This window comes from Scardinius erythrophthalmus (genome assembly GCF_964197995.2).
Source record: "Scardinius erythrophthalmus genome assembly, chromosome: 1".
Classification (NCBI taxonomy): domain Eukaryota; kingdom Metazoa; phylum Chordata; class Actinopteri; order Cypriniformes; family Leuciscidae; genus Scardinius; species Scardinius erythrophthalmus.
This window is the reverse complement of record NC_138221.1, coordinates 48403680-48428546: the sequence shown is the minus strand read 5'-3', so window position 1 is coordinate 48428546 and position 24867 is coordinate 48403680. Positions and strand designations below refer to the sequence as shown.

The 24867-nt window shown below is 37.4% G+C and overlaps 1 protein-coding gene across 2 annotated transcripts; it reads left to right on the top strand.

Annotated features, from left to right (window-relative positions):
• Positions 1 to 7: 7 nt before the first annotated feature.
• Positions 8 to 24768, top strand: usp7 (ubiquitin specific peptidase 7 (herpes virus-associated)). Of its 2 annotated transcripts, none has more exons than XM_081365624.1 (28): positions 8 to 143; positions 247 to 335; positions 412 to 520; positions 2123 to 2253; positions 3732 to 3786; positions 3914 to 3994; positions 4084 to 4174; positions 4407 to 4489; positions 5049 to 5158; positions 5530 to 5686; positions 9925 to 10069; positions 10253 to 10383; positions 10601 to 10735; positions 12555 to 12656; positions 12767 to 12872; positions 13032 to 13124; positions 13232 to 13299; positions 15007 to 15107; positions 15197 to 15350; positions 15487 to 15554; positions 15655 to 15763; positions 15872 to 15949; positions 16084 to 16184; positions 18145 to 18244; positions 18413 to 18532; positions 18638 to 18709; positions 21264 to 21354; positions 23273 to 24768. In XM_081365624.1, the coding sequence occupies exons 1-28, from the start codon at positions 30 to 32 to the stop codon at positions 23377 to 23379; spliced, it is 2901 nt and encodes a 966-aa protein (XP_081221750.1). In that variant the 5' UTR covers positions 8 to 29; the 3' UTR covers positions 23380 to 24768. The 2 variants fall into 2 exon arrangements, with proteins under 2 accessions (XP_081221750.1, XP_081221749.1); XM_081365623.1 differs by having other exon boundaries at positions 5530 to 5707.
• The last annotated feature ends 99 nt before the right edge of the window (positions 24769 to 24867 follow it).

Here is a 24867-nt window from a genome sequence, read left to right as displayed (position 1 = left end):
GTAGGTCCTGGTCATGCCATGCTCAAGCCATGCTCAAAATAATCAACTACAAAGATGATGAGAAATCCTTCAGCCGCCGCATTAGTCACCTGTTCTTCCACAAGGAAAATGACTGGGGCTTTTCCAACTTCATGTCATGGAGTGTAAGTAAACAGTTTATTTTATTTTATTAGCGTCTCTGCTGAGCTGGTGTTGTCAGGGGAGCAGAGCTAAATAGCTGATGTTGAAGTGATGTTTTCATTTCAGGATGTGACTGATCCTGAGCGGGGCTTTGTGGAGGATGATAAGGTCACTTTTGAGGTCTACGTTCAAGCCGATGCACCTCACGGTGTGGCGTAAGTCATTTCTCATGACGGTTTCGATGTTGACAAGCTTTTACGACGATAGCTGATGTCACTGTTTTACTTACAGCTGGGATTCAAAGAAACACACTGGTTACGTGGGGTTGAAGAATCAAGGAGCCACATGTTACATGAACAGCTTACTTCAGACTCTCTTCTTCACAAACCAGCTTCGGCGGGTAAGACATCTACCTTTTATTATCACAATCAGAAGGTTTTGTTAATCGTTTTTTTTTTTTTTTTTTTTTTTTGCAATATTCTTAAAGAATGCAGTATGTATCACATAATTAGATGTTTGCTTGGGATGTGCATGAGTTAAATCACTATTAAAAACAGTATTCCTACTTTGCAAATTGAATACAGCCTACTTTCCTACTGCATCCCTCACCTAACTGAAGCAGATGCATTATGTTGTGGTGATGAGAGATGATGCAGTCTGCTTTCAGGTGCAGCCAAGTGTGGCCATATTTTGAGTCTTATTGGTAATGTTTGGTTCTTATTAGAGTCATACATCTCACCGGATGGGGATTCACTTTATATTGGAAAGAAAATGTGAAGCAATAAAAGAAAATATTGCTTATCAGAGCAATACTAGAGCAAGTTTTTTTTTTTTTTTTTTTTTTTTTTTTTTTTGTAACAAGCCCTGTTATTAACAGGCACAAATTAAAAAAAATTCTGAATAAGATCATGTAAATTGATAAAAAGCATGGTCAATTTTATACACTACCATTCAGAAGTTTGGGGTTGGTAAGATTTTTTTTAAATGTTTTCCACAGAATTGTGTGAGACTCTGGTGGGTTTACATTGGTCCCTGTAGTGGGGACCAGGGGCATGCCCCCCTGGAAGATAATTTTGTACATTTAAATTTAAAAGCCTAAATCTGGCAAAATTAAGTTACAAGATGAATGAAGAAATGTTCTTCTCTTGTCATGTAGAGCATACATTTGAACCATCAAAAAATATGTAACCTTTGTTGAATTAATTCATTTCTAGAATAATTAGTGGGGGCCTTTAATACATAGTTATTATGAACATATTTACTAGACGTGTAACAGTTAAAACGTTACAGAACCGTTTGTATCACGGTTTTAGGGTCAAGGTTTCGGTACAGTTCAGTATGTGCTATGTTCATGGAAAAATGGACAACTGTCAAATAAAAATAAAGAAAATAACAAATAATTAGCTAAGCAATAGCAAAAAAATAAATATAGAGCAAAGATACAAATAAAATAAACAGTGCTTTTCAGGTTTTTCAAGTTGGTCTAACATTAGTTTTCAGGTACAGAAATTGAAGTAATCAAATGTAAAATAACATTACATAGTTGACTGTATAAATTAAAGATTAATCCTTATAAAAAAAAAAAGTGTGAATTTATCCATTGAAGCGCAAGACTTGAAAGAGAACTCTATGTTTGCGTGCTGTCTGAGATGCAGCTTTCCGTTCAGTGCTTCGGATGAGCGCGCACACAAATCTTCTCGTAGCAGCCGCAAGTTCTCATTTGCGTCTTCTGGCTCTTGAATGTTTAAATTGGCTTAAATTAGTTTAGTTTAAACACAGATAGCAATGTGTGCTGTTCAGGTCTCACCAGTGCTCGCGGGCTATCAACACCCGGGTGATGACTATCTATGAGAATATAGTGAATGCCTGCTGTGGAAGAGTTGTTTTGTTTTTTATTATTTTATTTTTTTATAGCGTATTGTTTATTTAAATGTTTTCAAAAGTAAAGCACAGGTTGATGCTGTGCATATGTCAGAGATCCTGCTTTGTATTTGCTTTTTAGGCAGTTTATATGATGCCCACTGAGGGAGATGATTCCTCTAAAAGCGTTCCCCTCGCCCTGCAGAGGGTGTTCTATGAGCTCCAGCACAGCGATAAGCCTGTTGGGACAAAGAAGCTGACTAAGTCTTTTGGGTAAGTTTTGTTTTGAATGTCCAAGTTTACAAGCACTGTGTATCAGACACTGACACATGACACGTCTGCCTGTTGACATTAAGCAAGATGTGAAGTGTTCCTTGTCATTCTCCTTGAATGTTTTATACTCTGTTGTTGGTCTTCGTAATAATTTGTGTTAAGTGAACATATTATTTTAGTTTCCTGTCAAATTCTACAAACTACATGACTTTTCCTTTTCTTTTAAAGTAGAAAAGGTACAATTGTCGGCAGACCTTAGACTTAAAGGGTAGGTTGCAACAATAAGGATTAAATTAAGCAAAGTTTAGAGCTAATCAAGGATTTGTTGATCTGAGTTTTATTTTAAATCAAGTTGTTGCACCACTTAATATTGAACACAGATTACCAAATCAGGGATTAGAATTCTAACCTGTGATTTAAAAACCTCCATTTATGATTAGTTTTCTCTGCTATGATGTAATTGTAATTAAATGGCAATAATGTTAATTTCCATTTTGTTCTTTGACCACCATAAATTCTGAAATAAGAAGCTCTTGTTGATAAAGGAAATAAACTTGTAAATTTACAAACTTTGCTTTATTTATAAACTGCTGTGCAGAGAGACCGTTACTGCTTAAGCAGGCAATGAAAAGATTGAGGCAGCGTGTGCTTATTTTATAAGCCTGGAAATATATTTATAGTATCAATTAATGGCGTAATATGGCAGCATAACGTATGACAAAACAACTGAGATAAGAAAAAAATAACTAGCATGATTGACCATCTCCGCTCTTGACAGCGCCGACCTGACCGTTTGAACGCTGTCCATCGGCCCTGAAAAATGAGAAGTGCGGCAGCGATCACTGGTGCTCACCTCATCCTCACCGCTGCTAAATATATTCCTCTTCTTTTTCTTGAAAAGAAGAACAGAGATGAGTGATGGATCTGCATCCCAGATTTTATAGCAGGCGTAAGCTTACTGGCCGCCACGACCATCACACTGTGCTGGCTCAATGCACTTTAATTAATTTTTATTTGGTATAAACACCTGTTACTGTCTTTGTTCAATCAGCCACATATTGTAATTGTAGTTGCACTTTATTTTATTTTATTTAAACCTCCTCACCTGTAAATTTAAAGTTAATCCCTAATTGAGATTTAAATCTGAGTTTAAATTTATGGAGCAACAGGATTAAAGTTAATCTATCTTAAATATAAATTAAATCCAGGATCAAAATGATGTGTAAATGTAATCCTGCTTATTTTTAAACAAGGTTTAAAGTTTGGTGCAACAGAATTATTTGATGATACCTTGATTTAATCTAGATTTAAAACGTCCTTATTGGTGCAACCCACCCCATGTGACTTAAATGTTTTTGGTTAGAAATACCATTGTAGAAGTAGAAAATATCTATTCATAGTCAGGTGTACTTTTATGTGAATCCACCTTTTTTTCCCCCATACGTTTGTTTATATTTAAAAATGGTCTGTTTCCTCAGATGGGAGACTCTAGACAGTTTCATGCAGCACGATGTACAGGAATTGTGCAGAGTGGTGAGTTGCCCTATCTCCATGGATCCTGTAGAATCCTTCTCTTTTAACTTTAACTTGTTGATCAAATGAAGGATAAGTCATGTCAGATTGAATGAGCATGACTGTTTTGTGATTGTGCCAATTCTAGTTGTTGGACAATGTAGAGAACAAGATGAAAGGAACATGTGTGGAGGGTACTATCCCAAAGCTCTTCCGAGGGAAGATGGTGGTAAGTCACCCGGACTCTATCTGTGGTTTCGCTCTACATCTGATTCAGTGATTCAACCTTACCACATTTGGGTGTTTCCTCCATTACAGTCCTACATCCAGTGTAAGCATGTGGACTATCGGTCAGAAAGAATAGAGGATTACTATGACATCCAGCTCAGCATAAAAGGAAAGAAAAACAGTAAGTGTGGCTTTCTCTGATATTCTGTTCCAGGAAGGCCATTCTTGTTATGTGGTCTGTAAATGCATGAATTTTCTGACATCTTGCAACTGAGTTCCATGATGGATATTTGATCTGACAAAATTGGCTAATTCAGCTAAGCCGTTTCAAGAAAAATATTGTTGTAGGACTGCTCACAGTCTGAGATTTAGAGGTAGAGGTGTGTTACTAATGCATCTTTTCTGCCCTGCAGTCTTTGAGTCATTCAAGGATTATGTGGCTGTGGAACAGCTGGATGGGGATAACAAATATGATGCAGGGGAGCATGGTCTACAGGTGAGGGGTTTGCATACTTCATCACCCATCCAAGCTAACCAAACCTAAAAGTGCAGTCACATTTACCTTTGTACGGTAAAATGCAGTCTTCTATTTTCTTTGAATATGCGACGCTTCCGATTGATTAGCTGCTATAGGTATATAACTAGGAAAAATAACAGTGCAGAAATGGTAACTATTTGTGCTACAAACCAGTGTTTAAATATGATGCATACCAGTTTGCAGCATAATGGATTTTTGTACAGCTGAAATAACTGGAAATGGATGACACATGTCATATTGGATTCAAGTATCTTAAACTTTTAACCTGCCAATTCACAGCGTCTACCAATATAAAACTGCTTGGTTTTAAAGTAACCTGAGTAAGCTGTGCTTCAAGCATCACTACACCATTTACAATGGACAATGCACCTAATTTTTCTGTTGAATTTAGCTGAAGTTTTGGTGATGTGACTGCCTTGACTCTATCTAATATTATACAGCTTGTTGTGGATGATACTGGTTTCAATGTTTGCACTTATTCAACTGGAGTGCTGTTTGTGGTTCATTTGTCTTCTAGGAGGCAGAGAAGGGTGTAAAGTTCCTGACCTTCCCTCCTATCCTGCACCTACAGCTCATGCGGTTCATGTACGACCCTCAGACTGACCAAAATATTAAGATAAACGACAGGTAACAACTTTTTTTATGTGTTGTAGATGTAATGTTCTGTGCTTTAGATCTTCCGTTTTGACATTAAACGTGTCATAATGAATGAAGAGTTTGTGACAGAACAAGTGAAACTGATACTCATTAAACTTCTGAAATTATTTCTGTGATGTAATGATGAATTTAGCATCAGGATAGAATAAATGCTTGTCCTGTGGAGAGGGAGATTACACTTAAAATATCCTTGTAAGAGTGACTCATCTAAATGTGGTTGAGCACTTACTTGGATATGGACTGGAGGGTGCACTTTAAGATGGTCTGGCATAAGCTCTTGTTCACTCTCTCTGAGATGATGCTAGAGAAATGGAGGCTGAGCTTGATGTTTTGCCTTGCAGGTTTGAATTCCCAGAGCAGTTACCTCTGGATGAGTTTCTGCAGAAGCCAGACGTGAAAGACCCAGCCAACTACATTCTCCACGCCGTGTTGGTGCACAGCGGAGACAACCACGGGGGCCACTACGTCGTCTACCTTAATCCTAAAGGAGACGGCAAAGTGAGTGTCACCGCACCAATAGTGAGAACCTTTAATTTCAGGGGTCCCTATCTTTTCTGATGGTGTTTAATGGGTGGGCTTTTTGGGTGGTTGCATGAAATGTTTTGTTAATTTTAGAAAAGTAAGACTTGAAGCATTGGAGGGCTCCAGACTGAGACTGAATTTTGCTCCAAATAGTCTTTGTTAGTTTTCACACTGTTGTTGCTTATTGATAAATTACCGTTTAAAAGTTTGGGGACAATAAGTTTGTTTTTTGCTTGATATTAATACCTTTTCAAGCAAGAATACGTTAAATTGATCAAAAGTGACAAGCGCTTTCACATTGTTAGTCAATTTGTTGCTTTGGGTCTGTTTTGACACTAAATAGGTACATAAAAAATTTGAAAATGAACACGTTGGATGTGTTAAGACTGTCAAAATACACATTTCTTTAAAAACAATGTACGAGATATAGCCATTCAAATTAAATTTCCACCTTTTGTGTTCAGGTCCGTTGTAACTCGTCAACTGTGGCTTTACACAGGAAATTATGCATAATGTTTTTTGTTTATCTGTTAGTTGGATTTGTCTCAAATTAATTTACTGTGAATAGGCCCAGAGGGTTAATTCAAGCAATTTGTAATAATTTATACAATATTATTGTTTTGACAGAATTACATTACACCTAACAAAAATTAACCAAATCAGGCACTGGCACAACCAAAACTTCGAGGCAGCAGTGCCACAGTTTTCATTAGGGGTAGTAATCACAGGGTACCTTACGTTACACGATACATGGCTCACAATACCGATAATATCACGATAAAGCAATTTTGTGATAATCGATATATTGCTAGACAATCCTATAATGATACATCACGATATCTGTCGAACTATGAAAACAAAATGCCTTTTGAAAAGGTTAAGTGCAGGTTTTCTCTCTTTATTCAAGTCCAAACTGTTTTTCACACAAAATGTTTTTCAGTTTAATTAAATCAAACATTTTATGCTTATATATTTTAAAAGCTTAAACTTTTCTTTGTGTGTAAACTGACACTGTTTATCTGCTTATCGACTTTTAAATAAACCTGGATACTTCTAAATTTACCAACCTCTTTTATTTAAACCTGGGAACATCTCAGTGTTTACCAGCTTCCTTAAAATAAACCTGGTAATAGTGTTGTCAAAGGTACAGACTTTGGTATTTAAAAAATGTGACGATTCCAGAATTCCCCCTAGCATTATTAGAGGATTCTTAAACGGCTCTGACGGATCTGCTGATAGACGCCTGCTTTCAAACACTCCTGTGTGTATCTAAGCGCTCTGTGAAGAGTATCAAAGATGTCTAGACAACCTGTTTGTCCCATCAATGGTATAAAATAGGGCTGAACGATTAATCGCACTTTACATGTAATCGCACTTAAATCGAGATGGCTTATCACGCTTTTAAAATCGCAAAGGCTGCGATTTATTTTATGTGCAGTTTGTCATTGATGTACGGCTCTGTAAACGCTGCTCCATCTGAAAGCACTGTGAGTTTGAGTCACTTATAAAGTGCATTTGAAAAAACAACAGGCGTTAGACATCTTTCCAAAACATGAGAAGCATTTATGAACCTCTTGTCCAACAACAGACAACATTTAATAACATGCATTTACTCCAAACTCACTTCATAACAACAGTTGAGCTCATCCTTCTGTGAGATGATGTGCCTTCTTACACAGAATAAGGCAGTCGTGTATTTATAAGTCATGTTTAATCAATCAAAGCGTTTCAATCTTCTGTTTATTCTGCTACAGCGATGGGGATTTCCTGGAATGATGCGCATTATTGTACTTCTGTGGCGGGGCATATTTATCGTGTTTGCATGAGAGCGCCCTCTGGCGTACAAATGGGGCAGTATTTACTACCAATCAGCCGCACTCCACTGACAAGCTGCGCATAAAATAATCGCAGCCTTTGCCAAGTCGCCTGCGGTTTTATTGCGATTTAATCGTTCAGCCCTAGTATAAAAGCCGAAGTGCGTCCAGACTTGGGACTTAAACGTGGCTGGGGCGTCTATTATTTTACTTGCACTTCTGTTAAAAACCTCCTTTTCCTATGCTAGTTAACTTATGTTCATGTTTCCCTCATTCATGTGTTGAACGCTACCTCAAGGAGCCATGAAGTAGCGGCGCTGGGAGCAGGAAAATCTATTTAGAGCGCCTTTATTTTATTAATTAAAATATCTATATTTGGCGCCAGCGTATAGATTCTCATATCGCATGGAGAAGGACAACGATATGTCGCCTAGGGCTGTGCCGGTAAACTTGACAAACGCACAACCACGGTTGAATGCGCCACCCCGGTGGCTGAGTAGCACCAGCGTTGGTCCGCCAAAATCTTTTTTTTTTTGTATGTGAATGCTGTTTTACATGAATATTATGACAGGAGTGAAGCACAAAGCTTTGTTTACAAAATAAATAGGTTAGCAATTAAATGTTACATCGCAGCCATGGAAACATTTGGATTTGTGACGAATGAGAGAGTTGTGCGTGAGCCCATAAATTTAAGCTTTGTTTTCTGTTTTGCGATCTGGTCACCCGATTATCAGCGAATTTAACAATATTCCATTAGTTATTATTCCACTAGACATGGAACCTCTTGTTTCTTTTCCCAAATCTTCACTCATTTCTCACCCATTTTCGCAGGGGACTATGAACGTGTCTTTCTTTGGTTTTCTTTTAAGTAGTCCTATTATATTTGCATTCATTACTGTGGTAAAGTAGAAAAACACCGTAAGAAAGCCTACTTTTTTTGCTTGCACGTCAAATTCTTTTTAACACCGTTTATGCTTATTTTACTTGGTAAGGCGCGTCAAGTTTATTTATAAAGCGCGTTTCACATTTTTAGTGTTTTTTTGTTTTGTTTTTTAGTTTAGCTTTCTCTGGCAGTGCAAAATCAAACATAGCTTAAATGTCTTGCCTCTGTGGAAGATAAAATTCGCTCTTCAGACCTTTTACAAGTAGAAGAAAACATGAAGATATATATTTTAAATAAAGGAGATGGTCTTTCTGCTCGTGTCCCACATCCCTGATCCCTCTCAAAGCGCAGAGCGGTAGGCTTAGGCTATATCACACGTCTCTGTGGAAATAATAAATGAATGTTTTTTTTAAATATTGAACGATTATATTATTTAAATTAATATTATTTACTGATATTTATTTCAATAACTTACAGGCTTTAGTGTGTTTCAGTGACGGAAGTGCTCAAATAAACACACGTCTATTACTAAATTGATGTTTGAGCCTCCGTTTATTATTATTATTATTATTACTATTATTATTTTATTAATTGATTATATAAATATATATTTTAAAAAAAACACCCCCCAACCACCACGCCGGTAAAAAAAAACTGCCAACGTCACAGCCCTGACGCCGCCTTCACACTGGCAGTTGAAATCAGCTCCGTAATACGCCCTCAGCGGACGTCGTACTACACGGTTGAAAAGCGTCGGAAGTGAGTAAACAAAAATGGCGGAGAGATTAACGGTTGATTTTGTCAGTGTCAGAATGTACAATTCTGTATGATCTCTCTGTTGAGGGGGTTATAGAGACAGGCTGCTGCATGTTGGAAAGTTCCCCAGGACTTTGACATGTCAGGTCGGCTAAATGTGATATAGTGGTATATAGGGCTTTTAATTGTATTAACTGACCTAATAACGTTAGAAAATCATGAAAATAAAAAAATGACATGACAATTTATCGTTAGAAAATCATTATTTATATTATTAAAAGTTAAGAATTCAGGTTTGTTTATCAGTACCATAGCAATGCTAACTTCCGCTGGAATTGTCGGATAGGAACCGTCTGTAGTTTTTTGCAAGAGTTAAATTTTTTTTAACGCATCCGGATGACCAACGGACACAATTTTTTTCGCACCGCACTCATTCGGACCCGCTTCGGACCCATTCGCATGCGGTCTGCGAATCTCCATAGGAAATGAATGACTTCCGGTCGTTTCGTAGCCGTATCAGAGCTGATTTCAACTGCCAGTGTGAAGGCGGCGTAACACCTTATTGATATTTTACCACTCGTTTTCATAGTCTGGAGCCCTGCTTTGTGTTTGTTTGTTTTAGCTGTAGTGTTTAGTCTGGTAGCAAACATTGTTTTGACTTTGGCAATTTGTTTGATTTTTCTCTTGACTGGTTTATTCAATTAATTTCCACATGCCTTCATAATTTTATTTCCAGACGTAATGTTTGTTTGTTCTTGCAGTGGTGTAAATTTGACGATGATGTCGTTTCACGGTGCACTAAAGAAGAGGCCATCGAACACAATTACGGTGGTCACGATGATGACTTGTCAGTGCGTCACTGCACTAACGCTTACATGTTGGTGTACATCAGAGAGTCCAAGCTCAGTGAGTGCCATGAACATAATTAAGCCTGCTGTGAGGTTAATTTATGATGTTATCATTTTAGCACAAGGTAATGTGGACCTGTAGATGCTGACAGCAATCCAGCTCTTATGAAAACCACCCTGTCTTAGGGCATGTGCTTGTCCTCTGTCCATCTGTGCTTATAAGTGCTGTTGTCATGTCCAGGTGAGGTCCTGCAGCCAGTCACAGACAATGATATCCCCCAGCAGCTGGTGGAGAGGCTGCAGGAGGAGAAGAGGGTGGAAGCCCAGAAGAGAAAAGAGAGGCAGGAGGCCCACCTTTACATGCAAGTACAGGTATGGAGCCACATTATGTCCAACCAAACCAATTATTCTTGGGAATGCAAATGTTCCTTCTAAATGGAAGACTTATTTGTCCACTTGGTGTGCCAGATAAAATGGTCACTTCAGGTCATGTTGGCATAGGCCTTATGTTTAGATCTTTAGAGTTGGATTTGTAAAGTAATTCCAAGCTACTTTGTGTTTGTTTAAACCATCCTCTGTGTTCCTGTAGATGGTGACAGAAGATCAGTTCTGTGGACATCAGGGCAATGACATGTATGATGAGGAGAAAGTAAAATACACAGTGTTCAAGGTTCTGAAAAGCTCCACTCTGGCTGAGTTTGTCCAGAACCTTTCACAGACCATGGTGAGCCTTCACTTGACACAAGTTTCTTGGATAACATCTTTCTCTTTTCATATCCTTACAATGTTAGAAAAGGAATTTAGTACAAAAAAAAAAAACACTTTAAAAATCAGGGAAACATTCAGATTGAGTTTGCTCAAGCAACTTTTTTTAATCATCCTACGTGGTTTTACCAATCTTAATTTATTCATTCACAATGCAAAATGTCTTGCCAAAATTTCAGCCAATAAATACTTGTAAAGCAACTATAGATTTTTTTTCCTCAGTGAATTATCAGTTAGAAACAAATGTTTGTTACTTATAATAAACTACGGTGCAGCCTCATCGCCACAAGAACTTTGATTAGCCCAAAGCAGACTCCTTATTAGGGATGCACTGTTACCGCTTTTTCCAGAACGAGTCTGATACCAATATTTTTCTGTATAAATCAAATTAGTGTGCTTAGAAAATAGATATTTCCTTCAGTTATTTTCATGCCTAATTATGCCTGTTAAAATGTATTATAGGAGCTACTGTTACATTCACTGATCATATTATTACTCTATCACTATTTTATCTTTAATTTAATTGTGAATACTTAGAGCTGCTCCAGCAGGGCTCAACCAGTCATGTGCAGTGAGTGATTGTCTTTTGTTGTTAGATTGACATTGAGGACAAAGACAGCAGTAGGCTTATTTTGATGCTGTTACTTTAAGAGCTGCACATATCCAACATACTGTTACACACGCATTTTCTTTTCAACGGTTTACGTTCACTTAAGACATAACCGTCTAAAGGTGATGATACACAGGGGAACTTTTTGAGCAATGTTGCTAGGCAATGTTTACAGGCAATGCTCTGTGTATCATCACCTTTAGTTTCACAAGAATACTTGCCTACATTTTGCTATATTGTCTGAATTTGTCCATGAAAGAAAACTCTATTTAATAGGTTATTCGTGCTGTCTGAGAGGCAACTTTTTGGTCACGTACACAGAAAACCTCTTGAAAACTTCATGTGATTTGCATACCGCCTTCCTGTAATGTAGGGAACCACTTGTTATGCATAAATCATGCAACAGTTCATGTTTTTACTTGCACATACATTTTAGTTTTATATACCGCATGTGTGGTAAATCAGTCAGCAATCAAGAGCATGCAATAGAAGTGTGCTCTCTCTCTTTACCGTCAGTTAACATTAGTAATATGTGCCTTGTACCTTTTGCTATTGCCATATCCGCCCGAACTGCAAACTTTCCAGTGATGTCTGAAAAGGATATGAGCTTTGAGTCTGTGCCGCTGCTATTTAGGTGTAAATATTTAATTAGTTTAACATTCTATTAATTCGACTACATTTACTTCATAGACATCCTTACCTGATATATCCACTCTGCTCTCTGTTTGCTCTGTTGTTGGTGTTTCTTTGTCACAAGCACTGTACTGTACACACACTGCGTGGTATCGGTTGTTGGTATCAGCATTTTAATGAGTACCAGTACACAAGCGCAGAATTGGGCCTGATACTGGTATCGGTGCTTCCCTTCAGTCAGTGCGTTCTGACCATGTATGTGCTCATACCGGTTATCTTCAATCTTTGTTCACACAGCGTCATACTGGTAATGTTACAACTTCTCTATACTGGTAATTTGCCAGAACAGATTTACCGGTATTTTTGAAAAGGTTTTGTTCGCACATGACCCCTTAACGGTAATTTACCAGTAAAGACTGTAGGCTAGTTAGGACAAATTCTCATTTTGTTGGTATTCACTTAATGCCTGAGGTTAGTTGCATTTCTTTTCTGGTTTGTCCATGGAGATGGTCTCAATGAATTTCAATTCCTCCAGGGTTTCCCGCAGGACCAGATGAGACTGTGGCCAATGCAGGCCAGAAGCAACGGCACTAAACGGCCGGCCATGTTGGATTATGAAGCAGATTGCAACAAGTCTGTAAGTCTGTGCACTCATATTTTTAAATATCCGTACTTTTTATAGCATTCTTATTTCATATTTTGCTCTTGATGCGAGAATAAAGCTGTGTATGTCAATGTCACAAACAGATGATCGACTTGAGCGATAACGAGAACCCATGGACAATATTTCTAGAAACTGTAGATCCAGAAATGGCCTCCAGTGGCGCAACGTTACCCAAGTTCGACAAAGACCGTGAGTTTCAATGTCTACTTGTATATTATGAATATACTCAGAACATTAATGTTCTAGTCTGTAAATGTTTCACATTTCATTTTATTTTTATGTAGAGCAAAAGGCCTACAAAAATCTTTCAGTTCTGATTAACCTTTTAACCTTGGTTTTGATTTTCAGATGATGTTATGTTGTTCTTGAAGATGTATGATCCAAAAACCAGAAGCTTAAATTATTGTGGACATATCTACACACCTATATCCTGTAAAATACGTGAGTAATAAAAGCTACATATAATAGGATTGTTCTCATGAAGTTTGAAAGTTCTAATTAAACAGTCAATCCTTACGTTTAATCCATTCTAACCCTGACCCAAACAGGAGACTTGCTGCCCGTTATGTGTGAAAGAGCAGGGTTTCAGCAGGGAACTAGCCTTATCCTCTATGAGGTAAGACTGTTGGTATGAATAATCTATCAATTTGTGTTTTTTTTTTTTTATAGAAAATAGTTAGTAGAAATGCATTAGTAATCAGTAATTGGTATGGTTGAAAACATATATATATTTGTATGCTACAATTGAATTTAGGCATTAGAACTAGTGGTCGACCGATATTGTTTTTTTTTTTTTGATTGCCGATATCTTAGAGAGCAGGATGGCCGATATAAAGACGATATTTTTATTCTATACTTTATATTTATTTTAATCAATATATTATACATTTTAAATAAATCTTTAAAATAAACATGCTTATACTTTAGATGGCAACTTCTTGAATCTGCAATCCTATTACAGTATTTTTCACAAATAAAGTAATTTATTTAAAAATATGTGAATAAAAAGGAAGTAAACACTGTAACATTGCACTCAGTAATCTGGTAATATTGTGCGCACTGGTAATCATATTTTTTTCAAATAAAGACAAGGTAACGCTAATATTACATACAGCTCACAGTGAAAACGATATGAATATGACACAGTGGGCAACTGGGTATAGCACAGCATATTTTAAAATGAAGGATTTAAAGTTTTTCGATCGCGTTTCCTGTGAAGCTGGTCTTCTGTTTGCATTCTCACTTCGCACGGACCGACCGTCACTCGCAGTAACACGTTTATGCAGGCTACAAATGCACACTTCACAAGATATCACAGCTGGATTCCATTAAATCTGCAAGGTTTGTGAAATTAAATGTTTATTAGATATTCAGAGATTTGTTTAAGTGATGTAGATGTGCATTTGCTGAATGTTGACAGTAAATGAGACAGTATTTTAGCCTAATTGTTTGCCTTTTCTGTAACAAATAATATAAAAGCAACACTACTTTTTCGCATACCATTTACTTTCTTTGTTTACCATTTCTGTCTAACAAAGTATTAGATATGACTGACAGAGATCGTAAACTAATGAATACGGAGAATGTGAGTGAGCGCTGCGTGATCAGGCTCTGCCGTTCTCTTCTCAGGCGCTGGTGTTCTCAGCGCCGCCCGTCAAAATAAAAGTCCCGCTTCCAACACATTGGCCAATCAGAAAAACTTATCGGCCGATGCTGATATTTTAAGTGCGATATATCGGTTGACCACTAATTAGAACATTATACTAGAGCAGCATGAAAATAAATGGTTTGTATTTACTGTTCAAAAGTTTATGGTCAGTTTGTTTTTTTTCTTCTTTTTTTTAACATGAGAATAAGAGGTTATAATTGAGATAAAAATAATGATGCATTAAAGAAAACTTTATTCATCAAAGAAGCCTGCATTTTTTTCACAAGGTTTCACAAAAATATTAAGCAGCACAACTGTTTTGAACATTGATCATAATAAATATTTCCTGATCACCAAATTGGCATAATTGGAATAATTTCTGAAGGATCATGTACTGAAGACTGAAAGGCTGCTGAAAGTTCAGTTGTGCCATCAGGAATTTTGTCAGGAATAAATTACTTTTTAAAATGTATAAAAAAAGTTACGTTACGTTTTTACTGCTTTTACTGTATTGTTGATCAAATAAATGCTGCCTTGGAGAGAGTATGAGGCCCTAAACTTTTGAGCTGTGGTGTATTTCATGCATTGTAATGGTTAGTTTAAATGCATTCTGCATAACTAGGAATTGGCTTCAAATAGGGACCTATAGTTAAAACATGATTCATTCTGTTACAGGAAGTTAAACCGAATTTAACAGAGCGAATACAAGACTATGATGTCTCCCTGGACAAGGCTCTGGATGAGCTGATGGATGGAGACATAATTGTGTTCCAGAAGTAGGAATGCGTCATCTTAATTCTTAGGCCATTTTGCACAGGTTTACATGACCTTGTAATCGATTGTTCTTTTGTCGTTTCACCACCAGGGACGATCCTGAAAATGAAACCAGTGAGCTGCCTACTGCAAAAGACTACTTCAGAGACTTGTACCACCGTGTGGATGTCATCTTCTGTGACAAGACCATTCACAATGACCCAGGCTTTGTTGTGACACTGTCAAACCGAATGAACTACTTCCAGGTTGGTATGGATGGATGAAAGAAAGAATCAAAGAAAGAGAGAGAGAGAGAGAGAGAGAGAGAGAGAGAGAGAGAGAGAGAGAGAGAGAGAGAAATGCAAGCAACCTCTGAAAATTGTCATCCTGGTTCATTTGCAGGTGGCAAAGACTGTTGCGCAGAGGTTAAATACTGACCCCATGCTCCTACAGTTCTTCAAGTCACAGGGGTACGTCTTCTAATTTTTAGTTTAATGGGACTTCTTCATCACCCACTCCCCCACCCCATTTGCATCCATGAACCTGAATTTTTATTCTCCTTCCTCTCAGGTACAGAGATGGTCCAGGCAACCCACTCAGGCACAACTATGAAGGCACTCTCAGAGACCTGCTGCAGTTCTTCAAGCCCCGGCAGCCTAAGAAGCTCTACTACCAGCAGGTGAGAGAGAGGCCTTATCTTCCACTTGGCACTCCTCTAAGGGAATATGAGATCTGCTAAGCCGTTACGTTCGGGGCATCTGATTTATTCATGGTTTTCCTCCCACAGCTCAAGATGAAGATCACAGACTTTGAGAACAGGAGGAGTTTCAAAGCCATATGGCTCAACAGTATGTTTCGAGAGGAGGTAAGAACGTGCTGCAATAATTGTACATTGAATATACCATTATGCTAGTTAACCCTACTTATTTACATAATGTACGTTTCCAGCATGTTTAGCACACTTATCAGTGTGAATATTTCATCCCCCTTTTGCATTAGGAGATCACACTGTACCCTGACAAGCATGGCTGTGTTCGGGACCTTCTGGAGGAATGTAAAAAGGCAGTGGAGCTCTCAGACAAAGGCTCAGAGAAACTGAGGTCTGTTTATTCTCATTTCAGTGAAAATTGAAAGCCCTTAATAATGGAAACAGGGTTCTTGTTATAATTTTCTCAATTTTAATTTTTTTTATGAACAATATCAATTCTTAAATCCCGTGAATCGATCTTTTAGTCTATGCTGTTTTCAGTTGATGAATAAACAAAACTATATAGCATCTCCCATCCAATAAATCGCAATAAGCTTTGAGCTTTTTTACTTTTGATATGAAACAAAGTCTGAGCTTTTAAATTCTGCCCATTTTATTATGAAATTCAAACAATAAACACCGTTTTGGCACTCTTTAATGTGGCGACAGATTGCTGTGGTACCTCAGTTCAGCACGAAGCACCAAGAACTGATCATCTCTTCCGTTTACTACCAGTTACAGCATGAAATAAATATGAATGAACATCAGAAGATATGTTGAAAGATACAGTACAACTTACAACTTATCAATGCATTGAGACATACCTTATATACATTAACATTGCATTTTAAAAACACACACACACAGTTCCATATGAGTTCCGTACAATAGGAAAAATTGGCACACTTACGTTTAGTCCAATTCTCACAATTAACTATGACCTTTGCCTGAAACTCCTAATTACGCCTTATTGATAGTTAGTAAGGTAGTTAAGTTTAGGTATTGGGTAGGATTAAGGGATGTAGAATATGGTCATGCAGAACAAGTCATTCATATGCTTTATAAGTACTAATAAACAGCCAATATCCTAGCAATATGCACGCTAAAAAGAAACTAGTTAATAATGAAAATTGGACCCTAAACTAAAGTGGTAGTTTAAAGTATGTGTATGTTAAGTATAAAGGCCCAACCCTCCTATACTTAATTTTCTGCATAATTTTCCATATATATGTACAAAAAGGTGCAGTGAGGCATCTGCATAAAAACCAAGGAGCGCATTACAGAAAGATCCTAACTTTAGAATCCTATCTTATCTGTTACCATGTAACCATGGCAATTTTCAGTTAAGAGCTCATTTAGGACAAAAGCTATTACAAAATGACATTTCTCAAGTGCTTAATGTTATCTCAACTACAGATAGGAAAAGTAGTATTACAGAAGCATCCTAACTCCACAAAAAATCCTTAAACTGTTAACTTCAAAATTAATTAAAAGCCAACTGTAAAAATCACATAATAGCCCTGTCTGAGAATGGCGTCACATTCATTAATGCTACAAGATGAAGAACAGTGATGTTTGATGGTGGAAAGACTTTGTGAACACCCAAATGATGTGCTGCACTTTGACGACAAAACTCTTATTCTATAGGAGAGTGTAATTATTTGTCAAAGGAAAAGGCTTTGTCTTTTCTACCAAGCTTATCAAAACTTCACTTAATGAAAGCACCAGTTATTTTGTTTCTCCATTCTCCAGTTTTTCCGTTTTACTTCACAACAGCTGTTTGCGTGTTGTTGGTTGCTTGGTAACAGACCTGAGAGTTGATTACCGAACTCGATGGAGGGGTTTAAGATTTCCTAACTATAGATAAGATTAGATTTTGTAAGATAGAATAGGAATCCTAAATCAACTTAAGATTTGCTTCTGTAATTTAACTCTTGAAATGGATATCTTTTGTTAAAGACTGTCACTTCTGATCAATTTAATGAAAAATCCCACTGACCCCAAGCTGTTCACATCAGTAATGTGCAAGTACAAAGGGATACATAAGAATTTCCAAGCATTACATTTTCTTGCTATAGATATAAGCATAGAGACATTTGATGTTTCATGCAATGTTAATGCACCTTGCGTGTTTTGAAATTAATGAGCCTTATAGATCTCTTGAATGTGAATGCATTACAAACTGACGATCCTGAGGAAAATCAGCCAGTTGTCTTTAATCACTCAGTGATGCTGCTATACAAGTCACTGTTCATAATTCTGACTCCTTTCACTTACCACTTCTGATATCATTCTCTCTTTTGCTCTTATAGGCTGTTAGAAATAGTCAGCTACAAAATTATTGGGGTTCACCAGGAAGATGAATTGCTAGAATGTTTATCTCCAGCAGCCAGTCGAACATTCAGAATAGAGGTAAGGATGAGCTGATACTCATCAGCCCTCAAATCCCATCATTCACTGATGTGCACAACAAAGAATCTATTCCCTAGTAAAGCCTTTTAAAATGATTTGGAATCTGAGAGTTGCCACTTAATTGTGGATGCTGTTCCCTTGAAACAAGTTTAATGTCTTTCGTGGCAGGAAATCCCCCTCGACCAGGTTGAGCTGGACAAGGAGAATGAAATGCTGATTCCAGTTGCACATTTCCACAAGGAAGTCTTCGGGACATTCGGAATTCCGTTTTTGCTCAAGATCCGTCAGGTGTGTTAGCTGAGTGTTCGCTGAGTGCATGTGTAGGTGGATTGTGGTCATTTGTTCGGTTTGCATGTGTCGTGTCCTTTTTAATGCGTGCATTTATTGTGGCAGGGGGAACCCTTCAGAGAAGTGATGAAGAGAATTCAGAGCATGCTTGACATTCAGGAGAAAGAGTTTGAGAAGGTAAGAGCAGCAAATGTTAATGTGCAAAAACATTTCCAGCTTTGGAAATTCACTGATACAAATGCAAACTTAAGGTCACTAGTGACCCAAGGTATGTAATAGAGCAATTCTATTTTCCTGTGCAACAATATTGAATCTCTACGTGATGAGAATGCGTCAATCATAATACTACCTTGGACATGACATGGTTTAATGATTTTCTGCAAAGCAAGTGCACAATCATATTAGCATCGTTTAATGGTGGATCTGATGACAACGCTCTCAGCTAGGGCTGAACGATATATCGTTATCGTATCTATATCGAGATATGAACTTTCAAGATATTACTATCGAAAAAAGCAACGATATCGACGATATAGATTTCCCCTCTCCGCACTCGCCCTGCATACAACTCTGGCAGTCACAACAAACATCAGTTTTACGAGTGCCCTTGAATGCACCGCTAAAGCCAGCGCGCGCACACTACCAGGGACGTGGGAACTATATTGTGAAAGGGGGGGCGGCGTTTCCATGGTGACGCGTCATTGCTTGTCATGTGACACACCGCAGCAGCAACAGCGCTGAATGAATGATGATCTGCTTTTATGTCATTTTTCCTTTTTTATTCAGAATATTCACAAATGTGTTAGCTATGGCATGAAATATCTGCTATTCCGATTGTCAAATACATGCAAGTGGAAGTATATTGTTGTTTAAACACCTTTATAACGATCACGCTAGTTGAGCTGTATGCGCGATGGGCGCCGCCGTGTTAGTTTGTGCCGCAGACGCAGTTCAGAGAATCGGATCTGTTGGATTTACAACCTCTATGTTTACAACACGTGAATTCATCCACTTCTCCCGAAATACTTAAAAGTAAGTGGCTGGTGAACTGGGAATAGAATAGAGTAAACATTGAAGTTACTTACACAATGTGTATCTGATATGAATAAAACGTGTCGAATTATAATGGAAAGGATTATTATTACCTCTTCCATAGACATCAGTGTGTATTTTACAAACTTTAATGTATTGTTTTTTTAGTACTTACGTAGTCATATCGTATTGTATCGATATCGAGATATCTGGCATGAAAATCGAGATATGAAATTTTGTCCATATCGTTCAGCCCTACTCTCAGCTAACAATTTGATTTAATGTTGATGAAAAATTATGTTTTTAAGAGTAATGTAAGGGTATGCGATTCATAAGTTGCATAGGATACACGCACATGATTTCAACTTCAGCAAGGTGTATCCGTTTCATAAATTATTGTTGTTTTTAAACTAGTGGTGGGAATCTTTAGGCACTCGATCCAATTCAAAACCATTCTTGGTCTACTTTTTTCTTTTTCTTTTCTTATTAGTTAGTTTACCAACTTATTTGTACTTTTTTTTTATTTAATTACGTATGTAACTATGAGTAGCTACGTTTTACATGGCATAGAATTGATTTAATTTTTAACTTTTGAGAACTTTTAAATGTAGTTTCAGAACATGCAAGCAGAGTCAATAATAGAGGAACAAAGAAACATATTACTAGCATTAAACAGTGTGTTCCATATCTAAGAGTGGTTTCAGTATCTGAACATTTTCCAGCTAAGAACAGTGAGTGATTATTCTCTTTCTCAGCTTTGCTGCTGCTGAATTATTACTTATGCCAACGGATCTAATACGTCACATTCACACTAATGTACAGTTCTATTTTGACACGTCAGATGTTTGTCCTGACTGTCTAATCCAGGGATGACCAATCCTGCTACTGGAGGGCCACTGTCCTGCAGAGTTTAGCTCCAACCCCAATTAAACACACCTGAACCAGATAATCAAGGTCTTGGCATTCTAGAAACTTCCAGGTAGGGGTGTTGAGGCAGGCTAGAGCTAAACTCTGCAGGACAGTGTTTGGACACCCCTGGTCTAATCCATAACTAAGGCATAACTGACTGTTTACATTAATTTTGCATCATAAATGCATTTTGATGCCCTATTTTAAACTATTTATAATAAATTGTTGTACATGATAAAATGGTTATAGATTAAAATATTGTTACTTTTTCACTTTTACTTATTACATTTATTTATTTATTTGTTATATAGTGACTCAAATTATTTGACGGAAGTATTACAGTGCTTTGACTATTTTTGTGCCTGAATTACTAAAATATATACAGACCGGAATGTATGCATCAATAATGTCAAAATGTACTGTAATATATAATTTTATTATTTTGTAATTATTAAAATATCAGGGATCTTAAATGTGCCTTCTGGTTTGCTGAAGACCTGAATATGTAATAATGATTGAAACATTTAAGGTTTAAATGATGGTCAATTCAATTGTATTTATTTCCATTTTCTGACAGTTAAATGACACCGAAATATTGACTAAATTTTAAAGGACTTAAAAAATAAATAATTTAGACAAAGTGCCTTGTAGACAATGTAGAAAGAAGAAAAAAGTAAATGAACCATGGTCACTATTTAGCAGATCACAGTCCTGATTCAGACCCAAGTTAGGTTTCACCCAGACCACCAGTCATTATAAAATAAATTAATATGGTTTTATTTTATTTTAGTTCAAGTTTGCAATAGTCATGATGGGCCGGCATCAGTATATCAACGAGGAAGACTACGAGGTGAATCTGAAAGACTTTGAGCCACAGCCAGGTATGTCACTCTTTTTTCCTCAAATCAATATACATGTGCCATGGATAAATAAAATGGATAACCTTCGCCTGGACAATAATAAAATGATTTTAACTAGAAAAGAATACAAGAAAAACAAAAGTGCTAGTTATTAAAGGTCCCATGACATGAAATTTTCACTTTCTGCGGTTTTTTAACATTAATATGAGTTCCCCTAGCCTGTATGTGGTCCCCAAGTTTCTAGAAATTTTAATCGGTGTAAATCGAGCTTTTGCTATCTTTCTCTGCCTTTGAGAAAATGGAAGCTCAACCGCGCTGATCTTGAATCTCCTCCTTATGACGTTATAAGGAGAAATGTTACCTCCCCTTTCTCTGCTTTGCCCGCCCAGAGAATATTTCTCGCCCATGAGAAAATGAGCTAGGAAGTAGAACGCGCGCGCGATTTTAGTTTGTCCACGAGAGATATCATGGCTTTTGAGCGAGCAAAGCATAATAATTGCTCAATAATTGTATGTACAAATGAACATCGAATGGTCAATACAGAGCTGGGCTTGCTGAACGTCGGACAAGTCAACAAATTATATATTGTGTGTTGCTTTACTGTTTATGGTTACCTAGCTTGTTACACGTAGAATGTGGCTGTCACATTAGCTATGCAGTTACTTGCGCTAATGTAAAGGTAGACAGCATCAAGTTACACACTGTAACGCGAGTGTTGTACACTTCTTTGTTATTTGGATAACCGTTTTCCTGTTGGTTATATGGCGTGCGCGATATCCGCATTTCAAGATCGCAGAGCTTGATGTAATTGTAATAAGATAAATTACAGACGTTACAGATCTCTCATGAAAAGGCAACAGTAGGTTAGCGTTAGCTAACGTACATGATGATAACTGTAAACCATCCGAATAAAGTACCGTATCCAGACATAATATTTTAAACTAACCATTCGGAGACGTCCTGCTGGAGCCGCTGAGTTGCAACTTCTCCATCTGGATCAGATTCTGGGTCAAACTGAAATGCTTGAACGACTGCGTGTCTTCATGCCATCGCAATATATCCAACATAAACAAACATGCATGGTACTGTTGCGCAAGATGGTCATAGGCCACGCACACCCTCCACCTTGCGCCGCCTTTCTCCTCCTCATTAGTATTTAAAGCTACAGACACCGAAACAGCCCGTCTGAAGGAAGCTCATTCTGGGACTGGCTTGTAGTGGCTATAATTCTGCACCGAGGCTGAATTTTTGGAAAGAGATTTTAGATACAGTACTAGGGACCACTAAGGCCTATATTAAAGCCTACAAAAAGTATCATGTCATGGGACCTTTAATAATGCATCAATATTTTTTAAAAAGAAACAGCTAAAATGAATATTACCGTTTCAAATAACAGCACTGCTGTTTAAGCTGCGTGCGCTGAAGCAATAGATAAACTGACGTGCTTTATTACTTCATTAACTTTACAAACGCATCCTATATGGGGTAAATCACAGATATACACGACATAAACATATATTACAAATTACAATTGCACAGAACAAAAGGTTTTGAATAACTTGACTGGGATAGTCATGAAGGTGTAACTGTTATCAATGCTCTGAAACACATCTGCACAAAGAATTCACATTATTTCATAGTCATGTTCTCATTATTTTATGTAGCATGTATGACAGACTTGCGCTGCACATGTTGCACTTAACTGTATTTTCCTTTGCAAAGTGATTCCAATCATATTTCAAGCATTTCAAAACTATCAGTGTGAACAGTGCTTCTCTGAAATGACTCAGCTGAAGGAAATAATCCATAATGTATCGACTTTAATGCATCTGCCACAATTTCTTATCAGGCCAATAACGATAACATTAAACATTGAACACATATCGGTTGCCGATATATCGTGCATTCCTAAACCTTGTCATATTCTGTACTTCATCAGGGAACATGTCACACCCGAGGCCTTGGTTAGGGCTCGACCACTTCAACAAAGCTCCAAAGAGAGGTCGCTACACGTACCTGGAAAAAGCGATCAAGATTCACAACTGACAAGCCCCCACTCTAACCAACGATACTAAAGACTTTAACCAAACCTCTTGTGTGCACCACTTTTAACACCTGCTGTCTGGGTACACAGGCACCATGTATGAAGTCTTCAGCGAATGGAGTGACTGCTGATGCTCCTGTTTTTCTTTTGAGGCTGTTCGATTTGGCTTCTCTAACTATTGACTGCCTATTTGTCTGGAAGAATGAATTGGATTTTAACAAGAAAGGGGGAACAGTATGTCCTAGAATTTTGTTTTGATTTTTATTTTTCGTTGTTTTTGTTTGTTTTTCTTTTCTTTTCTTTTTTTTAAGTTCGTTTTTAAAAGAATTGTTACGGCAAGAAAGCTGCTGCATTGTGAGGTGGAGGCGATGGAAAGAGGAGTTATGTCATTTGCAGAAGATGAAAAGGATACCTCCATCTTTCAACAAAAATAATCACCGCAAATGGCTGATGCTTTTGCTAGTTGCCCTGACATGGTTGTCTCATTTTCTGGTTCCTTAGTGCAACTAGTCAATTTTCATGTTTACACAATTCTTCTTTCTCACTTAGTTTGGTTGGAGAAATTCAGTTTGTCGTCTTTGGAAATCCTGTATAATAAAGTAAAGAGCCACAGCATCTGTTTTAAAATAAATAAAAATGAAATAAATTGTCTGTACTTCATCTTGCACGTTGGCACTTAATAATCCCAAGGTTTTACATTTTTTCAGCACTGTTAAATGTAATCTTTGGTTGGAGTTTGATTTGCATATCCCTTTGGGTTTCTCCCTCTCTCTTTTTTTCCCCCTTCTCCCCATAAGGTTTTCCCCCCCCTTCTTTAGCTCCTCTGTCACTGGCTGTGGGATTATTCTGATGGGGAGGGAGGGGTCGCTTGCTGACGGCTCCAGGTTCGTTGTACTGTTGTTGGCACGAGGCTGCAGACGCATAATAGACTGGTTTGGGACATAGAGAAACCAGCATTAATGAACCAATACAAACTTTTTTTTTTTCTTTAAGCACAGAAGGAATGCTCCCTAGTGCATAGTTGGCTTTGTAAAAACAATTAAAATTGTATATTTAAAGAATGAACATGTAAAATTAAAAACACAGATTTGTTGGGTACAGATCAATTCAGATGTTCATATTCATTGTGTGTAGTTTTATTTTGGATCCTGACGGTTTTTTTTTTTGTTTGTTTTTTTTCCCGTTAACTAATTGCAACAGTTTGTCTCGTTTAAGTGCAGTACAAAGATGACCTGCAGATCACATCTTTTTTGATTTTTTTTTTCTTCTTTTTCTCCAGTCTAATTCCTCCGTGTAGCAGCAGTGTACGACAACTCTTCCTGTATATTGCCTTTTTGCTGGAAAATGTATGTTGAATAAAATTTTCTATAAAAGCTACAGCCATGGTCCTCGAGATGGTGTTTGGATTGTAATGCTGTGCTAGTGTCCTGTAATATGAAGAAAAATACAATACGGGTTCTCATTAAGGTATTGCACAGTTATGTTTCAGT

Excerpts from the sequence above, each read along its gene's own strand:
- usp7 (XM_081365623.1), top strand. The coding sequence starts at position 30 with ATGCTCAAAATAATCAACTACAAAGATGATGAGAAATCCTTCAGCCGC. Across the intron at positions 144-246 it reads CCAACTTCATGTCATGGAGT|GATGTGACTGATCCTGAGCG; the intron begins GTAAGTAAACAG and ends TTTTCATTTCAG. Across the intron at positions 15,764-15,871 it reads AGAAGCTCTACTACCAGCAG|CTCAAGATGAAGATCACAGA; the intron begins GTGAGAGAGAGG and ends TTCCTCCCACAG.